This window comes from Canis lupus, chromosome 6 (genome assembly GCF_003254725.2).
Source record: "Canis lupus dingo isolate Sandy chromosome 6, ASM325472v2, whole genome shotgun sequence".
NCBI classification, from domain to species: Eukaryota; Metazoa; Chordata; class Mammalia; order Carnivora; family Canidae; genus Canis; species Canis lupus.
The window spans coordinates 9,261,751-9,277,383 of NC_064248.1; the positions used below are offsets into that span (position 1 = coordinate 9,261,751).

The window sequence follows — 15,633 nt, forward strand, 5'->3', positions numbered from 1 at the left end:
CCAGACTCACCTGGTGATTGGCCGAAGCTATGGCCTGCGGGAGAGTGGGAGGGGCGAAGGGCCTCCTCTTTGATAGGCCCCCACGCGGCGGCGCCCGTCACGTGGGGGGCGACGTTTCGCGCCAATTTCGGTTGGTCGGCAGGAGCCCGCCGCGCGGACGCTTTCTGCTGTCCTGGGAGTGAGCGCTTTGAGCCCGCCAGCTGCTGCCGCACGGGCGATGGCAGTTAAAGACTACGTGCTCGAGAAAGGTGAGGATATGCAAACTTGGGAGGAGCGGCCTGCGCGGGAAGCCTGCGGTCCAACACCTGTTGGCGTGAGCCGGCGTCCTGGGGCCCCGGGGCGCGCGGCCAGAGGCAGGGTCGAGAGGCTGCAGGGCAGAGGCAGACGGTGCGTGGGAGGCGCGCGGGCCGCCGAAGTCGAAGAGCCAGTCATGCCTGGGGAAGGAGTGGCGGGTCGCGGTGGGCGGGGGAGGGTCGCGCCCAGGAGAGACCGGGACCTCAGGAGACCCAAAGGGCTTTCCGCCCCCAAGGACAAGGACCCCGGGTCCCCCCTCCCTGCGCGCCCTTAGACATTCGGAGCGCCCGCGCCCTCTCGAGACGCGCCGGAGTCCCGGGGGCGGGCGGGCCCCGGCCGCTGAGTGCCGGGATTGGCCATTTTAGGCCAACCTCTAAGCGGAAGTGAAGGCGGGCGGAAGTTGCGCGACGTCGCTGGAGGGAGTGTCGTCTGTAAACAGTGTCCTTCCGCGCCGCGGCCTCGGAAAGAGCTGCTCAGGGTGGGGGCGTGCCTGAAACTGGGGGGCTTCGCGGGAGGCCGAGAAAGGAGGTGGTCGGGTGGGACGGAGTGGCCCTTGACGAGCCGGCCAATCGCCGGACGGGCTCCCGCCCTGGGCGGAGGAATCCCGGGCTGTGAGGCGGCTGCATCTGGGCCCATGTGCTTCTTTGTTTACTAAGAGCGGAAGCAGTGGCGGGAGAGGGGGTGGGGTGCAGGCTGGGCCTAGTGGAGAGACTGAGGAGACCGAAGAAAAAGAGGAATCTCAACGCGTGGAAGAAAAACTGAGAACCTTGAGCTCAGAGCGTGTGGCGGGGTGTGAAAGGCCTTTGGGAACGAGTACTGAGATTTGTAACCAGGGGAGACACTGGGATTCCCTGGGGGAAGGTTGTTGGGTAAAGCTCCTGACTGCCCGGGGCCCCTTCTCTAGGTGAGAATAGACCTGTTAGAAGGAGTTCTGCTCTACTTGGTAAGAATTACGAAGTAAAAGCGAGTTTTTTAAAGAAGCGTATCAAGGGGTTTTGTGGTAAAGTATCTGAAAGACTCATTCTCATGATTTACGTTTTCCTTGCAGAAAAGGTTAAGAAATTCCTACAAGAGTTTTATCAGGATGATGAATTTGGCAAGAAGCAGTTCAAGTACGGGAACCAGTTGGTGAGTCATAGAAAAAGTGGAGGGAATGGGTGGTTGCTTAAGGAGCTGTAAGAGGTGGCCTGGCTTGCTTCAGTAAGTGTACATGTAGGTAACAGCTTCAGTGTGATTCTTAATATTTAGTAAGTGGAAGTCATTCTGTGTGGGTAATGAGCAGTGTGCTCTTTAGAAGTTAGAGGGCTGTCTTTGGGGGGCTGAGAAGTGAGTATTGCTTTGTCTCATGCTTCTTTCTACCCTTGTGGGTGGGGGACACTGCTGACCATGGTGTACACAGCTCTGTCTCGTCCTTACCCCAGGTTCAACTGGCTCATCGGGAACAAGTGGCAATGTACATAGACCTAGATGATGTAGCTGAGGATGACCCTGAGTTGGTGGACTCCATCTGTGAGAATGCCAGACGCTACACCAGGCTCTTTGCTGATGCTGTACAAGAGCTGCTGCCTCAGTACAAGGAGAGGGAGGTGAGTGGTTGCAGGACAACACAGGGCAACACAGGTTGCTTTCCAGAAGCTTCTCAGATACTGGTTTTTCAGAGTTGGCAGAAAGGGGGCAGTAATTTCTGCCTGGTTCCCTTTGTGGTCTTTCGTTCTCTAGTCCTGCCACACGTTTTTTCTTCTATCTTTCTTTTCTCTTGAGGTGGTAAACAAAGATGTTCTGGATGTTTACATTGAACATCGGCTGATGATGGAACAGCGGAGCCGCGACCCTGGGGCAGCCCGAAGCCCGCAGAACCAGTACCCTCCCGAACTCATGCGCAGATTGTGAGTGGTCTCAGCGAGGAAGGCTGTGGAAGCTTGTGCTTCAGAACCTTTGTAATGACTCTTTTCTCTCCCTTAGTGAGCTCTACTTTCAAGGCCCAAGCAGTAACAAGCCTCGTGTGATCCGGGAAGTACGGGCTGACTCTGTGGGGAAATTGGTCACTGTACGTGGAATTGTCACTCGTGTCTCCGAAGTCAAACCCAGGATGGTGGTGGCCACTTACACTTGTGACCAGTGTGGAGCAGAGACCTACCAGCCGGTATGTAGGGAGCAAGGAATAGGAACATATTTAATTGTTAGTGGTTTGCCCCAGAATTACTTTTAACTCCTGGTAGTTATCTGTTGTTTGCTGTGTTCGTTATGAAACACAACTGTGTGTTTACTTATCATTGTTTTTCTGGTCCGTAGTGGTCTTTCCATCGTCCTTTATGGGTTTTTGGTTCCTATGCTTATTGACTCAGGACAGGTCAAAACGTTGGCAGTGTGCGATGTGTGCTATGGGGAAGAGGAAATGTTGACTCAGGTGACGGACTCATGGCTTTTTGCTTTTTCTTGCATTCTAGATCCAGTCTCCTACTTTCATGCCTCTGATCATGTGCCCCAGCCAGGAGTGCCAGACCAATCGCTCAGGAGGGCGGCTGTATCTGCAGACACGTGGTTCCAAATTCATCAAATTCCAAGAGATGAAGATGCAGGAACATGTGAGTTTGTGGTATGTGGCCCAGGGAGGGTGGGGTTCTGGTGTCCACTTAGGTTCTATAGTCACAGAGCAGAAGAAAGAAAGAACAAAAGGGGCTAAGGCAGAGAGGTCACCTAGAGTGGGAAGGAGGTTTAACTTGAACTTTATAGTTGAGTTGGGAAGGCGCAAAAATCTTAGGCTCCCTCCAGTCGGTTCATCTGAGGCTGAGAAGTAGGGTATGGGATCCCTGGGCCCAAGAAAGAGGAGGTCCTTATAGATAGGCTTTGTATTCCTTTCTCTGTGCCCATGGGTCTTCTCCCTTTGTAGAGTGACCAAGTGCCCGTGGGAAACATCCCTCGTAGCATCACCGTGCTGGTAGAAGGTGAAAACACAAGGATCGCCCAGCCCGGGGACCATGTCAGCGTCACTGGCATCTTCTTGCCCATCTTGCGCACTGGGTTCCGACAGGTGGTACAGGTGAGAAAAGGGCTTGAAAGGAGGAGGAAATGTTCCCCTTTCTCCACTCTCACCGCCTCCACAGAGAATTGTCAATGATAAAGTAGCACATAAGGTTTTTAAGCAACTCCTGAGGGAATCCTGTTAACAGGAACATTAAAGGGCCTTCATCCCTAAAGATGGCCCTGGGTTTTCTTGCCCAAGGGTCTCCTCTCTGAAACTTACCTGGAAGCCCACCGAGTTGTGAAAATGAGCAAGAGTGAGGACGACGAGTCTGCGGCTGTAGAGCTAAGCAGGGAGGAGTTGAGGCAAATTACAGGTGAGTCCCCTGGGGGAGCCTGGGAACACAAACTACTTCCTGGCCCCCACCCCTCATCCCTCTCCCAAATACTCTGAACTTTTCTGCAGAGGAAGATTTCTATGAGAAGCTGGCAGCCTCCATCGCCCCGGAGATCTATGGACACGAAGACGTGAAAAAGGCCCTGTTGCTCCTGCTGGTGGGAGGGGTGGATCAGTCTCCTCGGGGCATGAAGATCAGGGGTAAGGTGGGGAAATGAGGGGATGGTTGGCAGGGAGCAGGATGGCAAGGACCAGTACCCTGTGACACAGATCAAATCTGTGATGCTATGTCCCGGGACAAAAAAAAAGAGTTAGCCTCTTGGCTTCATGGGCCTGGGGAGGGATGAGAAGAAACGGTACTGGTTCCTGGGCAGAATCTCAAAAGAATTGGTCTGTTGTTTGGCACTTGCATGGACAGAAGGCTCATCTGGGGGCTTCACCCCTTCTTCCAGGCAACATCAACATTTGCCTGATGGGGGACCCAGGTGTGGCCAAGTCCCAGCTGTTATCCTACATCGATCGCCTGGCACCCCGCAGTGAGTAGCGGAATCCTGGGAGGGGTGCATGTACCAGATGGTGGGACCCTGGCACTTAGTCCGTCCCTTGGGTGGGGGTGGGGGTGGGGTCAGGGAGGAGAGGGCTTTCCATTGCATACACTTGATTCTTCACTGCCTCGCAAAAGCCTGAACCTAATAGGTCGGTAGAGTGCTCCCAGGAAGACCTCATTTCAGCCCTGTTCTTGCTTCTTTCCTTGTTTTATTCCTTTTCCTCTTCCTTAGCATGTCTGCTTTTTTTCCTGTTCCTGATCCTGCCGTGTAGGCCAGTACACGACGGGCCGGGGCTCCTCAGGAGTGGGGCTCACAGCGGCTGTACTGAGAGACTCTGTGAGCGGAGAACTAACCCTAGAGGGTGGGGCCCTCGTGCTGGCTGACCAGGGAGTGTGCTGCATTGATGAGTTTGACAAGATGGCCGAGGCAGACCGCACAGCCATCCATGAAGTCATGGAGCAGCAGACCATCTCCATTGCCAAGGCCGGCATTCTCACCACACTCAATGCCCGCTGTTCCATCCTGGCCGCCGCCAACCCTGCCTACGGGCGCTACAACCCTCGCCGCAGTCTGGAGCAGAACATACAGCTTCCTGCTGCGCTGCTGTCCCGATTTGATCTCCTTTGGCTGATCCAGGACCGGCCTGACCGGGACAATGATCTCCGGTGAGTAAAGCTCAGCACTCCAGGGGACACACATCCCTGATGATCCGTAGGGAAGGAGAAGACATTGGAAACTCCTCGGTTCCCTACTTACAGAAATTCCCTTCTCAGTGTGGGAGCTAGACCATAGTTCTTTAGGAAAATGGAGGTCAGGAGAGAAATACTGGCGAGGGTTTTCTGAGAGAGACTCCCAATTGCACTGTGAAGAGATGGTAGAGCTGAGGCATGACTAGAGCCGGGCACAGGGTGTGGAGTCCCAAGGAGGTGGTTTCTATTTGCCTCTGCTCTTCCCAGGTTGGCCCAGCACATCACCTACGTGCACCAGCACAGCCGGCAGCCCCCAGCCCAGTTTGAGCCGTTGGACATGAAACTGATGAGGTAGGAGAGCCAGGGAGAAAGGCCAGGATGCACGTGTCCCCCCACGTAGTAGCAGTTGGTGCCGTGTGTGTGTCTCCGGGAACACAGGGTGGTTTTCACTATCGCCCCATGTCTGGGGCTGAGGGCACTACATGTCTGGGGCTGAGGACAGGGAGTCTGGGCACCCCCAACCTGGCCTCACAAGAACCTGGCATCAGAACCTTTCACACCAGCTGCCAGTCTCCAGGTGGAGGCAGGTTCAGATCTTAAGTGTAGTTGGATGCTGCTCCAAATATTTGCCTGTTTGCTCCCCAGGGTCTGTCCAAGGGGTCCCAGTAATCACTTAGTTCTCCTTCTCTGTTACCTTGTTCTCTTGAAGTAAGAGAAGTCCTAGCTTCAGGGAGGGGGACTTGACCATCTTTTATGACAGATGTATTTATGTATTTTTATGTATTTATCTTATCTAAGTCCTATAAAAACTCTTGGAGAACTCCCATCAGTGATGTTCAAGCTAATTTGTTTTTCCCCCACTTATATGGCAGGGAGGGGTGTCCTGTAAGTGTTTTTCTTAAATGGAAAACTCTGGGTCCTGCTTTCCCGGGAACCTTCTCTCCCATAGACGTTATATCTCCATGTGCCGGGAGAAGCAGCCCACGGTGCCTGAGTCCCTGGCCGACTACATAACAGCAGCATATGTGGAGATGAGGCGAGAGGCTTGGGCCAGCAAGGATGCCACCTACACATCAGCCCGGACGCTGCTGGCCATCCTGCGGCTGTCCACCGCCCTGGTGAGCGTGGTGGGGGGGGGCCATCCGCTGCTTACCGGGCCCCTGCCTGCTCCGCCCCAGGCCGCCTCCCTCCCACTCAGGCCCTGCCGGTGCTAAAGTGCTGACAGTGCAGATAGCGGTCCTCCGTGCTACCGCACTGTGGGTACTTGCTGCTCCGGCAGGGCACGCACGGCGTTCCCGGAGGGAAAGGTCTGCGCCCACCGTTCCAGCCTCACCACGGGATGGACAGGGTCGCCTCCACTCCCTGGGACGTAGGCCCCTCACTAGAAAGCGGCCTTTGTGGCCGCACGCCTCGGACCTTAGTCCCGGGGGCTCCAAAGTGCTGTTCGTGCAGGTAGTGTGATTACCTGACCTACTGCTGAGCTAGCACTTCCCGAGCCCCAGGGATGCGACCTCTCTGCCAGTCGCCTTCTTGGCCGAGCTCCCCCTGCCCTGTCTGTCCCGCTGTGGGGGAGCCCCCGGGGGGAGCTCAGAAGGGTCTGGTCTCCCTCCCAGGACAGCTGAACCCCGGGACTGGCCAGCGTTGAGAGGCGGAGACTTGGGCAATTGCTGGACGCTGCCCGCGCATTGCACTTGTCTCGGTCTGACAGTGCCGGCCCCGCACTGCAGCTGCTGGGCGGGGGGGTTCTCCTCTCAGGGTTGGGGGTGCCTGGCTTCCAGCCGCAGCGAGGGGGGCTCCCTGACTTGCTTCCATTCCCTCCTCCCGTTCCCATCTCTCCCTACCTTCCCCGCAGGCGCGTCTGCGGATGGTGGACACAGTGGAGAAGGAAGATGTGAATGAAGCCATAAGGCTAATGGAGATGTCAAAGGACTCCCTTCTGGGCGACAAGGGGCAGACGGCGAGGTGAGTGGTATGAGCGGAGAAGGCAGCAGGAGGTGCCTTGACTTTCTCGAGCAGACTAATCTTTATCTTTACAGCTTCTGCATCCACACGGGGGGGGGGATGTTGGCCTCAGATCCTAACACTGGCCTGGGGTCCTTTGCTCTTACACAACACCCATGCTCTTCCAGGACCCAGAGACCCGCAGATGTGATCTTTGCCACTGTCCGGGAGCTGGTCTCCGAGGGCCGAAGTGTGCGGTTCTCAGAAGCGGAGCAGCGCTGCATATCCCGAGGCTTCACGCCTGCCCAGTTCCAGGCGGCTCTAGATGAGTATGAGGAGTTAAACGTCTGGCAGGTTAATACTGCCCGGACACGGATTACTTTTGTCTGATTCCATCCAGCTTGTTAGGCATTGGGGTCCCCCCTTGTGCTGACCCACCCCTCCCTCAAGAGACCTCATGATGCCTTTGAGGGGAAAGGAAGACCCCCCCCCTTTTCTCCTGAGCTGCACTTGTTTTATTCTTGCTAATAAAGTGTTTGTAGATTGCTATATTCTATTCAAACAGGGTATTATGGGTTTTCTAGAGTCTCGTTCCCTTCAGTGTCTTACCCCATATACTCCATAAATTTACGGAGTTAAAGCGCCCACTCTGCCTGCCAGGAACTGATCCTCCCTACTGTGCCCCTGGCCTATATATAGGTCCTGTGTGGAGATCATATCTGCAGTAGATCTCCAGTCCCCCTGGGCCTACTGTGCCCCCACCCCCTGGCTCTGGAAAGCCTCTGAACCAACACCTCTCCTTTTCTACTTGTTGAAATGCCTCAATGCTCATATCTTCCTTTATCCCCAACTCCTACTCTAAAGCTCTGTCTAGGGGCGATGATGGGACTGGAGGGTGGCAGGTGGAGATGGAACAACTGGCACACATAATTGTATATACCAGTCCCTTTAAAGTATGGGCTCTGCCTCCTAGTGTTGAGGGGTGCTCCTGGGTCGGGTGTGGATAGATAGTGCTGTAGTAAGCACTCAGTAAACATTAGCAAAGAAGACAAAGAGAACCTCTCCCTCTTGGCAATAAATCATGCCATGGGATCAGAGCTTTTGGGCAGTCCTACACAGAAATGAAAATACTCCTCTGCACTTGGTGAAAAAGACTTGAATTCACTTAGCCTGGAAAAGCAGTCATTTGTCAAGTGTATATGGTTGGTCTCTGCACTGGGAGACATTAGAGAACAGAGCTCGCCTGGGTGGAAGCAGGCAGCCTTTGGCCCAGTATAGATGCATCACCTGACAGGACGGGGTCACCTCAAGTGGCAGAGAGTTCCCAATCAGGCTGTCCTGCCGAGCAAGGCTGGAACCAAGGGCCTCCTTTCAAGATCCGAGTTGAGAAAGCCGTGTGGTGCCCAACAGAGAGGACAGAGCCACTGCAAGGGGTGCTGAGGGGCTGCTCCTCTTTTATTATCAACAGGAGGTTTCTCTAAAGGGAGTGTGATGCCCCTCCCCTGTGGGACCACTGTCCAACCTGTGCATCGTCCCTTCAAGTACCCTCTCAGAAGAAGAGCCCCCGCATCCGCCTGCCGATGCCTTGTCGGTCATAGAGGACGTTGAACTTGTTCACAAACTGGTTCATGGTGTTGCAGGTTTTGGTAATGGTGCCAAGGTAGGCCATGAGCCCCACGTCATTGCATTGCTGGAAGGAACAGAAAACCAGTTGCCCAGGGAATGTCTGAGTCCCGGGTCCTGCGTGCAGACATGATGTACAAACCCCACGTCCCCAGCCTGGGTTTTAGACTCACATCGTAAAAGTCTGTCTTGAACTTGTCTGTACTGAGCACAGGGAGGCAGTGACACAGAGCATAGGCCTCCCGCAGGATCTCATGGTTAAAGGGAACCTCTCCTAAAGGCACAGAAGGACTGCATTAATGTGGATGAGGTCACCCTCAGGAGTGAGAAAAAGTGGTAGGCGTGGCAGGGAGACGCCTGTCCTACCCGCTTCAGAGGCCTTGACATATTCCAAGATGAGCTTGACCCGGCTGTGCAGCATCTTAATGGCACTGTGTTGTGCTATCAGGTGTTCGGCCACTGGGGGGAGACAGGGAGAGGCCAAGGTTGAAAACGCACCTGGCCATGCTTTCCACCCCCCACTGCTGAGGAAACACCTCCAGTCTTCCTTACCTGTGGAGTTCTCGCCGCTGCCTGTGGCTGTCATTCGGGCCACGTGGTCGACGCCAATGCGTTCAGCTTCCTCTGTGGCCAGAGTGTAGGTCAGTTCCGCAAACAGCATCGTGGCCTACAGGGCACAAAAGCAGAGTCAGGAGCAGGAAAGGCCAAGGAGCAGGACCGCGGGGTTGAAAGGCAGGGCATTACCTCTCCATTGATTATATCGATGACAGACTCAAAAACACTGACGGGAAGCTGTAAAGCAACGGGAGACAGCTCTTACATCAAGTGCACCTGGGCTACCGTACTGGCTCTTCTGCAGATTTTCCCAGTCAATCTTCCCAAGGGCCCACTGAAGTAAGGCTAACCCCCACCTTATACATAGGGCAAAAAGCAGTTCTGAGATTAAATGATTAACCTAAAGTCACACAGCTGCTGAGCGGAGAATTCACCTCAAGTGAAGATTCAGCCCAACAGAGATGTAAAGCACAGCAGGGGAGGAGGGTAAGATTGTCATGCTTGTCCAGCACCGTGCCTAAGTGGGCATGGGGTCAGTATTACTCACATCTGTGTGCTTGGTCATAGGATTCAACTTAAGAAAGAGAGGGCTCTCGATGATCTCGCACACCTGGAAGGGAATGGGGATGTGGGTGTCAATGCCCATCTTTCTCCCTCCCCTGCTCAAGCCCTGCCCCAGCATGCACCAGCATGCATGTGTACCTGCTTGTGGACGTGGATGTCAGAGGGGTCAGGCGGCCCCCCGGTGGTATACCAACCCAAAAACTCCAGCTCCTTGAACACCTGTTTGACTGCAGAGGAAAGAGCACAGGGTATCATTCTTTAAATCACCCTCCCTTCATTGGAAACTCCTGGTATATTTTTCATCAGCTTCTCCCCTCCCCGCTCAACTCCTGGCTCAGTTCTCAATAATTAGTCCCTTCTATCTTCTCTCATCTATTACTGTCTGGGGGGTGGGTACCTAAACTGTTCCTTTTCTGAGATCCTTTGTGATACTCTCCTCACACAAACACAGTTCTTGTCCCATTCTCCTATTTTTCCCCATCACTCTCCATCTTCACCACTCTGCCTTTGTTTCTCACTCCCACTCCTCACCCCCGAGTCTATCCCCCTCTCACACTGCTCCTCCTTGGTGTAGTAATACTCCTTGTCAATGATAATCTTCTCCTCCACGGTGTGGGACAGCAGCTCAAAGGAGTTCATCACCTCGATATTTCTGCCCTCCTGCTTCCCGATCAGCGCCCCAATCACTGGGGGAGAGAGCGACACGGAAAACAGGAGGGTTAAGAATCCGGTCCCTGGGTCGAGGTCAGTGGGAACGCAATGCTGGAGACACGGTGACCTGGGGAGGGGGGACTGGCCTCAGGAAGGGCGGGGGCAAAGACCCCTACTTGGGGCAGGTGACCAAGGAGAGGAGGTTGGAGATTGACGCCCAGCACGCACCCTGCATAGGCCGCCCCTCCTGGGAGCGCATGCGAATCCAATGGTCTGAAATGTTGAGAATGACGAGGGGATGAAGAGCGACGGAGACGCTCCCCGTCACGCCGGAGGCCATCACGCTGGGGACTACTGAGGGTGGAGGAAAAGGAGGACGAGTGAGCGTCGGGGCCGCACGTTCTGCCCCGGAGCTGCGAGCGGGAGACGGCAGAGCCGGAGCCATACATCCCTCCCGCAAGTTAGTCCAGGGGGCGGGATCGCCGTCCCGACTGCTGACTCCTCCCGGGAGTCCAGGGGGGCCTTGTCGCTCCCCGGGGGGCGTCACCAGAGGCCGCCTCCGCGAGGCCCGTTACCTGCCGCATCCACCTCCATCCCGCTGCTCCCTCCAGTCCCGTTCGCCGCCGCCGCCATTTTCCCCGCGCCCGCCAGCCTCGGCCCCGCCCCCTCCCCGTCGGCTTCCGTAGGCCAGCGGCGCATGCTCAGTGGGCGCGGGGCCTCGGCGGGTGGGGCGGGCGGCCCCGGAGCGGGTGGACTTCGGAAGACCCGGGTCCCGCCTCGCGCTTGCGGCGGGGACAGATCTGGGACAAATTACTTCACCCTGCGCGCTCCCAGCCTTACCGTCCTCGTCAGTAAAACTGGGATAAAACGGCCCAGTTCCTAAGACTGTTGCAGAATTAATGAAGAACCACGTTATTGCCCTCAGAACAAGATCCGCGCCCGGGCCATGGCGTGCAAGGCCCCGCAGGGTCAGGACCCTGCCTGCCACCCGGCCCTCGGTCCTCGTGCTTCAGCCGCGCCGGCTCCCCTGGCAGTTCCCTTCGTATGCCCCACGCCCACGTGCGGGCCTCTGCCGCGTCCAACCCGACAGCCAAGGACCTAAATAGGTATTTCACTGAGTGGATAATCTGAGGTGAAACCTGGTCGCGAATGGTTCACCGGCGTGTCCTTTCCTCCTTGCAAATACCGTATTACCTACATACTAGGAACGTGCCCAGCACTCCAGCCCTTCCCGGCCTCCCTCTATCCTCCATCTCCAGCAGCCTTTCAAAACTCGCTTGGGACAAACCCAGCCCACTCCGACCCCTCCCCACTCCTACGCCCAAGCACGTCGCTGTGCACTGCGTTTACTCCCCCTTGCTCCCCTACCCATTTGTCTAGCTGGTTCTTTCAGTGTATGCCTGTGCCACATCCAAAGTGAAAGCTCTCAGAAAGCAGGTGAAGACCTGTGCCTTGAGCCTGCAGAGCCCACTCCAGTGCCCGCAACCAGCAGGTACCAGGAAATGTGTTCCAGTTTCCTTCAGTTCCAGTGTTTTAGCAGCATCTTCAAATCTTTTTCTTTGTCCCTCTGTTTCTGTAGTCACATCGCCTTGTGCGATAAAACCCCTCCTTGCTTCTTTCTTATAAAGACACCTGGCATTATATACAGTGCCCACTGGGATAACCCAGGATAATCTCCCCATCTGAAGATCCTTAATCATAAATCCACGATAATCTCCCCATCCGAAGATTCATACTTCAATCAGATCTGCAAAATCTCTTTTTCCCTGTAAAGTAACATTCACAGGTTCCAAGGATTGGGACCTGGCTGTATTTGGGGGCCACTGTTCAGCCCGCCATAGCACACGCAGCCCACTGTGGGGGAGCTGGAGAGCAGCACCCTCAATCAAATGGTCATTGTCTTTATGATCCAGAATTATGTCAGTCCATGAAGAGAATCCTGGTGGCCGAAATAAAATTAAGTTGGAGTTTGCTAGGCTCCCTTTTGCCTGCAACCAGGATGGCCTGGGGTGGGCATGGGGTGGGGAGAGGGAGGACAGGGAGAAGTGTCATTCCAAGGAATGGTCAGGGCAAAATCTTTAATTTTCAGAACAAGTCTAGAAAGCCCTCCTTCCATCCTGATCAGTACCCTCTGGTCAAGACCAACCAGGAGGAGACAAACACATTCAGGGGACAGCCACATTTAGCAACCAGGATGCCTTACTAAGGTCCGTGGACCAAGAGGAAGTAAGAGAGGTAGGAATGATTTGGAGGACGTCGTTCCAGCCCTTGGCACTCAGATGCTGTGGATGGCAGGGAGCATAGAATGTCCATCCGACACCTTAACTACTGACCCATTGTTAGGTAGATTTTGTGAGAAAGAGTTTTGTGCACCCCAATGTCAGACTGTAGATGGTCTGCAAAATTGAAAACATGACACATCTTAGTTTCAAGGGCCATAATGATGTGGCCTCAATCAGGGGACCAGACTAGACTGTACAGGGACATCAGCACCAAGAGAGCCTCTAGAAGGTGTCAAAGGTTCAATGGAGTTGATTTAAGCACGAGAGGGAGCTTCTGGACAGTGCAGGCTTGATCAGCATCTTAAAAGTGCTGGCCTTATCAGAGACCAGGTCCCCGCCACAGGCATGCGCACGAGTGACTCAACTGCCAGAGCCAAGGTGTGTTCACTGCCCCAAAGCATGTGCCTATAATCTTCCCTGTCATTTCAAGTGGCAAACCAGGCAGCCAGGCCACTGGCCAACAGCCCAAGTCAGTGAAATGTAACTAGGCTCCTGGGGCTCGGGGTGGGGGGGTGGGGAGGACTACTGGCCTGATTTATGATGAGAACAGCTTTGAGTTCTGCCCACTGAGCAGAGCCGTGACATTGGCTTTCTGTTTTGTGTGGCTGGCCCTGCCTGAAGCTGGGCAGCAACAGACCCCCGCCCCATGGGCCCCATCAGAATTCACCTTAGCTGAGCCATCAGGGAACTCAGCCCAGGCATTCAGGGGAAACGGAGACTTCTGGTCCGTACTAATCCACCCCTTGGTTTCAGGTTTCTTCCAAAGCAGTAGCACCACTTCATATAAAACCCCTTTTGGACCAGACCCACTGTGCTCTTAAATATACCATTCCTGGCTTACTAGTGAGGCCTTCTAGGCTCTCCGCATCTTATTATTCATCAGCTTTGACTTGATTCACCCCAACGGAGCTATCAGGCCTATAGAATTGAAGCTTCCTGGGTCCGGAGCTCTTCAGCGTCGTGTGCCCGGCGGCTGTGTCCCGCAGGTGGCGCTGTTGCACGGAGAAATGCCCTCCCTGCCTACACTGGCCCCGCTTTTGAGTAAAACTGTGATTTCCCTTTCTCCTCCTCTACCTTGCGAGATCGGCGGGTCCCACTGTGACCCTCTACAGACAGCAGTCCCTGAAGGGAGAATCCCCTCTAACACTTGTACCCACCAGTTCCTACTTACATATTTAGGTACAGAAGCAGCAAAGACACGGGGCCCGACGCAAGATCACTTGAGCCTCGTTTCTCCACTGCAAACCTTGTCCAGACCCCAGCAGCTGGATTCAGGCACGTCTTCTCCTACAGGAACAAGGACTGAGGAATCTTGCGTGCTTGTCAGGGGCTGCAGCGACAACCAGCAGGAGACCTCACTGATCTCCAGACCAGGAAGACAGGGCCCAGTGGAGGAGGCACCAGGGAAACTGACCCCTCAGGCTCTTTGTTTTTTTCCTTTTGCTCCAGAGTCAGCAGCCACATTTCAGTACCTTCTTGGCTCGCCTGGGGAGGGGTGGTACCTCCTGACTTTCTGGGTAGATTGTGTCTTTCTGGACTCCTTTCCAGTAAATAATTTATAATACCTATTCTGAAAACTGAAGGTTCTTTTTAGTTCTTTGGTTTCTGTTATTAGGGTGAAAATATAGATACAGGACAGAGGTCTGGCTGCTGGAGTCCTTTTTCCCAGCTGAGCTCCTTCTAGTCACCATTATTACCTTAAGGGGATTTTCCTCCTGAACCAACATAGTCAACAATCCTCTGAGCCTTCATTTCTTCTATGAATATCTTCCTAGTTCTTGTGATAGAGGAGTGACACATCAGTGGGATCAAGCAACAAGAGCTCTAGGTTCAGTTTCCCCAGAGTTAAAAATAAAAGGCTAATCTCATCTCAAATTCCTTAATTAGATTTATAAAGATCCTTTTTCCAAATAAAATAACAAGTTTCAAAAAAAAAAAAATAACAAGTTTCAGGGATTAGAGTTTGACACCCTCGGGTGGCCATTATGTAACTTACTCTGGTGGTGTATCTTGAAATAATGGCAAGATCTATTTTAGGGACAGATTTAATTGAAAGTAGGATATGACTCTTATTTTGCAATTGTTTTTCTTCATCTATCAAACTGGCTATTCTCCACTACTCCAAATTGCTTCCAACGTGTTGATAACATTCCTCTGTCACCCAGAGACCACAGGTAGTGACCAAATGTGGTTTATGAGCTGGTTGCTGGGCCAGGGATGTGAAGGCAGGGATAAGTAAGGCAGGCCATGGCTGGAGGTAACATATCTTCCTAGGGGAGATGCAGTTAGCCGAGAATGGAAGCATTAAGAACATTGAAGTTAAGTTGATTATGAGTGTGGGACACAAGGGCTTTCTTCTTCTTCTTTTAAAGATTTTATTTATTCATGAAAGAGGCAGGAGGAGACATAGGTTCCCTGTGGGGAGCCCAATGTGGGACCCCATCCCAGGACTGGATCCCAGGACCCCAGGATCATGACCTGAGCCAAAGGCAGACGCTCAACCACTGAGTCACCCAGGTGCCCCATGGGCATTCTTGTTAAAATCTCTTCCTCTTCTGGGCAGCTGCCAGAAACCCACGTTGACCTATGTGCGAAGGAGAATGTACTTAGCAAGTGCTTCTTGTTGTTGCTATTGTTGTTGTTGTTAAGTAACCTCTCCCCCCAACGTAGGGCTCGAACTCACAACCCTGAGATCAAGAGTCACACACTCTACTGATTGAACCAGCCAGATGTCCCCAGCAAGTGCTTTTGGAAGATGACACCAGCTACTGTTTACTGAATAAGTATGTCACGTACAGTGCTTGTGGCTTTCACACACATTCTGTATCCAAAAAAATCTGTGAACTAGGTAGAATATAGTTTCTATCCCTATTTCACACATGAGACTCAGGGCCTCCAAGCAATTCAGTGGTGGAGCTAGAATTCTCGCTGAGGCTCTGTCTGCCTCCAATGCCCGGGCTGCCTGCCCATTTATCTCATAGTTGTGTAAATCATTCTAGACTTTTTGTGGAATGTTTCTTTTCTTTACCACAGAGATTAATGGCATTTACCTTCCAATTTGTTATCTTAGGCTAAAAATTGACAACCAAGGATAAACTGAGTACTCCAGGAGGTGGTGATCATGAAGC

General features: G+C 53.6%; 2 protein-coding genes across 4 annotated transcripts; one reads left to right on the plus strand and one right to left on the minus strand.

Annotated features, from left to right (window-relative positions):
- The first annotated feature begins 114 nt into the window (after positions 1–114).
- MCM7 (minichromosome maintenance complex component 7) lies at positions 115–7,392 on the plus strand. Of its 3 annotated transcripts, none has more exons than XM_025426072.3 (15): positions 115–248; positions 1,343–1,422; positions 1,716–1,880; positions 2,056–2,180; positions 2,257–2,437; positions 2,742–2,879; positions 3,185–3,334; positions 3,518–3,632; positions 3,722–3,853; positions 4,105–4,188; positions 4,472–4,865; positions 5,157–5,240; positions 5,839–6,007; positions 6,742–6,851; positions 7,019–7,392. In XM_025426072.3, exons 1-15 carry the CDS (start codon positions 218–220, stop codon positions 7,218–7,220), a joined length of 2,160 nt encoding a protein of 719 aa, XP_025281857.1. In that variant the 5' UTR covers positions 115–217; the 3' UTR covers positions 7,221–7,392. The 3 variants fall into 3 exon arrangements, with proteins under 3 accessions (XP_025281857.1, XP_025281859.1, XP_025281858.1); XM_025426074.3 differs by lacking the exon at positions 115–248 and adding an exon at positions 697–772; XM_025426073.3 differs by lacking the exon at positions 115–248 and adding an exon at positions 1,091–1,237.
- An 872-nt stretch (positions 7,393–8,264) lies between these two features.
- Positions 8,265–10,958, minus strand: COPS6 (COP9 signalosome subunit 6). The gene is made up of 10 exons (XM_025426085.3): positions 10,799–10,958; positions 10,452–10,577; positions 10,127–10,258; positions 9,711–9,799; positions 9,556–9,618; positions 9,198–9,245; positions 9,006–9,120; positions 8,820–8,912; positions 8,627–8,727; positions 8,265–8,520 (listed from the first exon to the last, which is right to left on the minus strand). Exons 1-10 carry the CDS (start codon positions 10,920–10,922, stop codon positions 8,380–8,382), a joined length of 1,032 nt encoding a protein of 343 aa, XP_025281870.1. The 5' UTR covers positions 10,923–10,958; the 3' UTR covers positions 8,265–8,379.
- Positions 10,959–15,633: the final 4,675 nt, after the last annotated feature.

Coding starts and splice junctions, on each gene's coding strand:
- MCM7 (XM_025426072.3), top strand. CDS start 218: ATGGCAGTTAAAGACTACGTGCTCGAGAAAG. Junction 2,181..2,256: donor CCCGAACTCATGCGCAGATT/GTGAGTGGTCTC, acceptor TCTCTCCCTTAG/TGAGCTCTACTTTCAAGGCC. Junction 2,438..2,741: donor GAGCAGAGACCTACCAGCCG/GTATGTAGGGAG, acceptor CTTGCATTCTAG/ATCCAGTCTCCTACTTTCAT.
- COPS6 (XM_025426085.3), bottom strand. CDS start 10,922: ATGCGCCGCTGGCCTACGGAAGCCGACGGGGAGGGGGCGGGGCCGAGG. Junction 9,800..10,126: donor CTACACCAAGGAGGAGCAGT/GTGAGAGGGGGA, acceptor TTTCCTCTGCAG/TCAAACAGGTGTTCAAGGAG. Junction 9,121..9,197: donor TCGATATAATCAATGGAGAG/GTAATGCCCTGC, acceptor TGTGCCCTGTAG/GCCACGATGCTGTTTGCGGA.